Raw genomic sequence first — 6,691 nt, 5'->3', positions numbered from 1 at the left:
GAATGACAACAATACCACAAAACAACACTCAGAGAATATATATTCCACGGCACTGACATTTATAATCTATGGTTCTAGTCTACAACATCCACTGTGGTCTATACACATATGATGGATATTACCTAAGAAAACAGACATTTTCTACTTATTTAATCAGAAGGAGGTTAAAGCTGCTATTAACATTTCGATAAAATATCTGATACATAACTGTCATTTCTCAAGTGAAGTCAAACTAAATTTAGTGAGAATACCCACCTGATTGATCAAACTTAAGTTCTGGACAGTCTTATTTAAAATAATAGAGGTTTAAATGTCCAATACATCTCTTCAGGGGAAGTTTAATGAGTAATTCTATACACCAAATTTATTTTCTTATGGACTGTATATTTGTATAGGAATATATATTTATAACTCCAATCCTTTCATAAAATTTACTAAGACCCATTCCATAAAATAGTTAGAGAGCCTTATTTAAAAAAAAACCTGTTAGTTGACAGTTATTACTATCAATGGAGAGCTTCAATTGCTGAATACCCTAATCCTCCAGAAAAATTACATCAAAAATGGACACTTTATGACAGAATCACTCATTTATCTCAAAACCAGAACAAATAGAAAACAACACCATTAAGGGAACTTAAGTATTTTTCTGACCACTATTGCAGAAACACAGAAACTCAGCAGATTGCGGACATGCAAGAATCAGCACTATATAGGAAAGAATTAACAAATCAAACTCAGTACACCTTTAACAATTGGATTGAAAGTAGACTTAATGAAACCAAATTACTTCTTCCTCCAGGCAACCGTTAGCTACGAAGGAAAAATGATTTCATATCGTTGGTCCATAAAGAAGACACATTTATTTACATTTTCAATGGACTAAATGAGGTTTTAAACTTTCACAATTAAAATTTTATGCTTCCAAAAATATCATATGATCAATGCACTTAACTTAAAGCTTCAGGTATTAATAACTTCATTTAGACTTCTTAAAAAACCAACACAAACATACTTTCTAGAGTGCAAAATGCTTCTTATTAAATACTTCAGGAACACAAAAGCAATTTGTTTTTAAACACAGGAATCCTTTTCTGGAGGGTCATCACCACAAAGACATCCATTGCCGGCAACGGATGGTGCACAAAACTGCCAGCTCGAGTAAAATGCAACATTAAAATTTTGCTTTCAGTATCTTCACCTCTCAGATGACCCCAGCTATTTGTACAAACTCATTGTTGGACTCTGGTACATGCACATATATGCATCACAGAGAAGTCTTCGTGCACAGCCTTGGATTCTTCTAGAGTCCAAGGAATGCAGGTCTTCCAAAGACATCTTCAAGTATTCTCCTACTTCCGGGCATGGGGTAACTTGAGGAATGTTGAAGCCATTCTGACCACCTATGAAAAAGGGGAAGAACTCTTTTTAGGGCAGTAAAGTTCTAAATCCTATTGCTACTCTGCCCCACCAAAACAATTTTACGATCCAATAATTTAGTAAAGGCTAATTTCTAGGATCTGAAAGACTCATTTTACTTCTGATTACTAGAAGTTAAAGCCTTTTTAACTCTCGACCATTTTCTCATTTCTTGGTTTCTGAAAGGATTCTGGGGCCAACTGTGAATAAAATTGGTAAAAGAACATATATCTTGAGGAAAGCCCAAAACCTACTCTCCAGGCTTCTCTCTGTACTCAATTAAGAAGTAATGTTATATACATTTGCACACAACATTCAGTTCTTCACATTTCTATATCCCCTCAAAGGCACAAGCACCCCAGTACACTTCACCATGAACATGACCAATTTAGAGCAGATATAGTAAAATGAACACTATTATATTTCCCTAAATTTGAAAAATGTTATTTGCATAACTCCAGCCCAGTTTGTTTTACATATCATCAGACTATGAATGAGGATGCTCTGGAGTGTGGTTTTAAAGATCCCAGGAAAGGCCTTTCTGGTTTAGCTCTCTCGATGGCTTTTCCGAATGTCTGAAATTCTTATGTTTTTGAGTTATGCTGTTATATGCAAATGTCAACTGGGTTAGAGGCACATTTACAGATGGGGCTGGGCTGCATCCAGCAAGTATCTGAGACCTGAGAAAAGGTTGAAAACTCTTGGCCTAGAGCTTGGGTCTCTGGCCAAGAGGCTGCCACTGGGGGTGTCTCAGGAAGATGATGGAGACTAGAGCTTGAGAGAGTGGCTAACGGGAAAATGGGGTATAAGAAAAAAAGAGGAACATGGAAGTCATACCTCCCAACCTTGCCTAGGGTTGGTCCTCACCTGTACACTCCATACAGGTAAGAATGTAGCTTTTTTGATAACTATTTCATTCCCGAAACTTACTAGAGCCCAGGGCACTCATTATTTATAAATAAAGACTAAGTATCCTAGAAAATGGCCCAGAAAGTGTAATGCATTCCCCATTCCAGGAAGAAACACATTAAATGCAGAATAGGCTTACTTTTCCAAACAGCACATTTAAATTCTGTTCTTAGCTTTGGTCATTTGGAAGACAACATGGTTTAATATAAAATATATACATAACTAAAATCAGAAAGACTGAGATAAGTAAACTAAGGCACCTTAAACCTGAGCTTTAATAACAGAAAAATAGTAATAACTTCCATTTTGCAAGGATTTAGGTTGAATGACTTAACATACTCCCAGAGAGCCTGGCATTTAGGTACTCAATAAATAACTAGTATGGCTTACGTGAAAATGAGAGAAACCTGAAAATAAAAGACAATGAAGCTAAAAATTTAGGATTTTAGGATTCTTTTTTTTTAACAAAGAGCATACGCATGTCAAAATATCACAACAATATTATCCCTTAGGTTAGGTATCCGGATTGTTAATGCATTTCAAAATTTATGACTGTGTCACAAAGATATTTCTGAAATGATTTTCTCGCAAAATATCTTATTACTCAGAGCAAACAATCCCCCTATGAACTATCCCACTACAAACTAAAACACTGCCACATGCAGAGGAAAAGATTTTAAATAAATACCATCCCGATCAGCCATGCTGTCAAAGAAGAGCCAGGCAGAGTCATCCTTCCCATACTTCACAAAAGCAACATAGTGGCTGGTTTCTATGCAGAGAACAGCAAATAACTCCATCTTCTGGCAGGGGATGCAGCCATGTCTCCAGTCCCAGTCAGGTAAATCTTTGGGAAGCGACACTGGGTTATATTTATGATTCAACCTCTTGGGATGAAGGTGAACCTAAAAAGGAACATGAAGAGAATGACATTAATGAGCTAACCTCAATGTTTCAAGTGAATGGACTCCACTTACTGTTACTGAATAACAAACGAGTCTTGCACACATGTCTATTAAGTAAACAGTCAGAAGAGGCATAAATACCCTTTTATTATGAATTTTTTTAAGTTAATTATGATTTTAAAGACTCCAAAACCTAAAATTTGTTTTCAGCTATGAATAACTTACTGTTCAACAGAGATCATCCATTAAGTGAAGGCAAACTTACTTGAGTGTTGCAGGTTTTACAAAATTGTTTGATTTTTCCAGCTGAGATGTCCGGCTCATCGTAGCATTCTCTGCACTCATACATGGCAAGCCCTCCACATATCCGGCACTGCCTGGGAGCTGAAATGGTGGGAGTGGAGTTAAGGAGCCTTTAAAAAATGCATTCTATCACTAAAAAGATTTTCTAAAAAGTTATTCTTAAAATAAGTCTACCCCTCTTCTATCCTCTTAAACTTTGGACTCAGAATATCTTTAAAGAGATTTTCTCTGACCAAACGACAATAATTTTAGATAACATATTCTCGGGTGTTTTCCACTCTGAATATAAAATGTCCATTGACAAAAACTCGAAAATACAAGAAAGTGTAAAGAAAAAAACTGAAAGCATCACAATTTCAGTTAGCAGGAAAGAAACAGTCAATAATATGAATTTTTTCTAATAATTTTATCTGTGTATGTGTGTGTATAACTGTGTGTATGTTCACATAAATACATATATATATTAAGCTCCTCTTATAGAACATATGTACTTTTCACTTAATATTACATCATAACCATTTTCATATACACTGGTCTTCAAAAATATGACTTTTAATGGCAGTAGTTTCATTGTACAGATACACAACTCATTTAACTAACTCCTCACCTGTTAACATTTAGGTTGCTCCTAATATCTTAATCAGATGACAATAAGCATATTGCATACAAAATATTTATTTTCACCTCTGATTATTTTCTCAGAATAAATTCCTAGAACTAAAATTACTGGCTTTATATTTCAAGGCTTATCAGATAATGAATTGCCTTTTAGAAGTATGGTACACAGTTAGACCCTTGCTTGCAACTAATGAGAATGACTTAACACACTACTTCTTAAAAAAACAAATAAAACAAACTAAAAAACATTATACTTACTATCTTCAAGTAAATCTGTTATATTTAATTCCAGAGAAGGAAAAATTTTTTTAAATAGTTTAAAGTCTTTTCCAAATCGGGGCATCTGAATAATCAGACATGACGGTGCCTAATAAAAAGATATATATTTTTAAATCAAAGTGCTAAAACAAATTTTTCCCTATAAATTGAAATAGTCATGGCTATCAAACCAAGCAGTGATTTCCTCTATAATGCTGGTGGCCTGTGAGACAGGATCCACCCGTAGTTGTGGAGTGTCGATGCAGAGCACCCACAAGCCACAAGTCCTCGAGTAGTCCATGATTGCATGCACACATCAATACCTAGAGGTCAGGTAGTTTAATAACCTTGGGTCTCAAATAATATAATGACTCTATAAAGTGGCATTCTCATTAGGGTTTATATTTCATAAAGGTTTTGGAGAAACTGTTCTTGCAAATATAATCAGAAACTGTCATCAAGGAAGGATGCTATTCCTTATACTCATATTTCAACCATGGCTGTATTTTACCAAAGGTTTTATCAAAACATTCCTTCAGAAATGAAAACATTAAAAACAAACCACAAGCATGTACCACTAAAATCATCAAGATACACAGTAAAAGAAAAACAATTTATATCACTTGTTCATTAGCAAACCAAGATGAAGGAATTTACAGTTAGCCCTCTGTATCCACGGGTTCTGTATCTGGGGATTAAACCTACCCCTGATCAAAAATTTTTAAAAAATAAAAATAAAAACAATAATATGACACTAAAAAATAATACAAATTAAAAAACAATTTGTATAACAACTATTTACATAGTATTTATATTGTATTAGGTATTATAACTAACCTAAAGATGATTTTAGTACACAGGAGGATAATAGCCCTCTGTATCCACGGGTTCTGTATCTGGGGATTAAACCTACCCCTGATCAAAAATTTTAAAAAAATAAAAATAAAAACAATAATGTGACACTAAAAAATAATACAAATTAAAAAACAATTTGTATAACAACAATTTACATAGTATTTATATTGTATTAGGTATTATAACTAATCTAAAGATGATTTTAGTACACAGGAGGATAAGTGTATGTTATATGCAAATACTATGCCATTTTATATCAGCAACTTAAGCATCACAGAATATTATCCACAGGGGATCCTGGAACCAATCTCCCATGGATATCGAGGGATAACTATATTGACATTTTGTCTCTTAATGAAGAAAGAAATGTAAACATTCTCTTTTTATCTAGATAATAATGTGTGGGTAAAATGACAATTTAAAAAAAGCACAAGTCTTCTTTTTGCTTTAAACTACTTACAAGTTTCAAGTCACAAATTAGCTTTGTGTTTTTCTTTGGCACCAAAAATCCAAAAAGTTCAATCTTAATCCTAAAGTATTTAAGTACAAAGTTGAAATACTGCACATTTTTTTAAATTTGTGTTTTCTTAACAGTTTGTGTTTCAAACTGTTCTCAGCTGGTTAAAATCCATAGATATTGAACATACTAGTAGTCTTAAGAATCCTAAGAACTTTCGTACAAAATATAATAAGTGAGTATCACTAACCTCTGCAAATTTCAGGTTACTGTTGATAAATGACCATTCTAACAACTGCTGAATTGTAGGTACTCCAACTTTCTCGTTTTTTTCCATAAAAATTTGATAGAAGTAACAATCTTGTACTTTTTGACCTGCTGATCTGAAGACATGGAGGGAAAAACACATATAACTTATTTATTAAATGCTTAAATTAAAATGTGAAGTTGTTCTAGCAGTAGTGAGAACAGAAAAACCATGAAATTGATGGTGCAGCTTTGGATAGTCAGAACAACAGGAAGAAAAGTCAATAATTTAGATGAAATAATTAAATGTTCTTATGTACAAGAATATATAAATGATTTCTTGTTTTAGTTTTTATATTGATAAGTTCTCTTAATGATCAGGTGAAAAATAATGGAATAATATCCCCAGTCAAGAAGCACTATGTGAACAAAAACCAAAAGCTAAAATCACTAAGTTCAACTTCATCGTCCAAATCTAGAAAATGGCAAAAAATTTAATGCTTGAAACAGGAAGATAAATTCGCTTTTCACTGCCACCAGACTTGATGCCACCAAGTTTGTGCAGATATTTACCACAAGATGATACATCCAAGCCATACCTTTCTGGGATCTCATGTATACATGTGCAGTCTTTTTAAATACCGTCTATTATAATATGTACAATTAATTATTAGCTATAAATATTTTCTACTAGACTCAATTCCTTGGGGATAAAAAATGT

At 33.5% G+C, this 6,691-nt stretch overlaps 1 protein-coding gene across 1 annotated transcript; it reads right to left on the bottom strand.

Moving 5' to 3' along the window:
• Nucleotides 1-837: 837 nt before the first annotated feature.
• On the bottom strand, nt 838-6,107 carry LOC103609214 (ubiquitin carboxyl-terminal hydrolase CYLD-like; the record flags this gene model as incomplete). The annotated part of the gene is made up of 5 exons (XM_008593573.1): nt 838-1,403; nt 3,017-3,233; nt 3,499-3,617; nt 4,413-4,521; nt 5,975-6,107. Coding segments are annotated over 5 exons (763 nt in total), but the record flags the coding sequence as incomplete, so codon positions are not given.
• Between the last annotated feature and the right edge of the window lie 584 nt (nt 6,108-6,691).

The sequence above is a fragment of the Galeopterus variegatus genome, unplaced genomic scaffold (genome assembly GCF_000696425.1).
Source record: "Galeopterus variegatus unplaced genomic scaffold, G_variegatus-3.0.2 Scaffold9351, whole genome shotgun sequence".
Lineage (NCBI taxonomy): Eukaryota > Metazoa > Chordata > Mammalia > Dermoptera > Cynocephalidae > Galeopterus > Galeopterus variegatus.
This window is presented reverse-complemented; position numbering and strand designations above follow the sequence as displayed.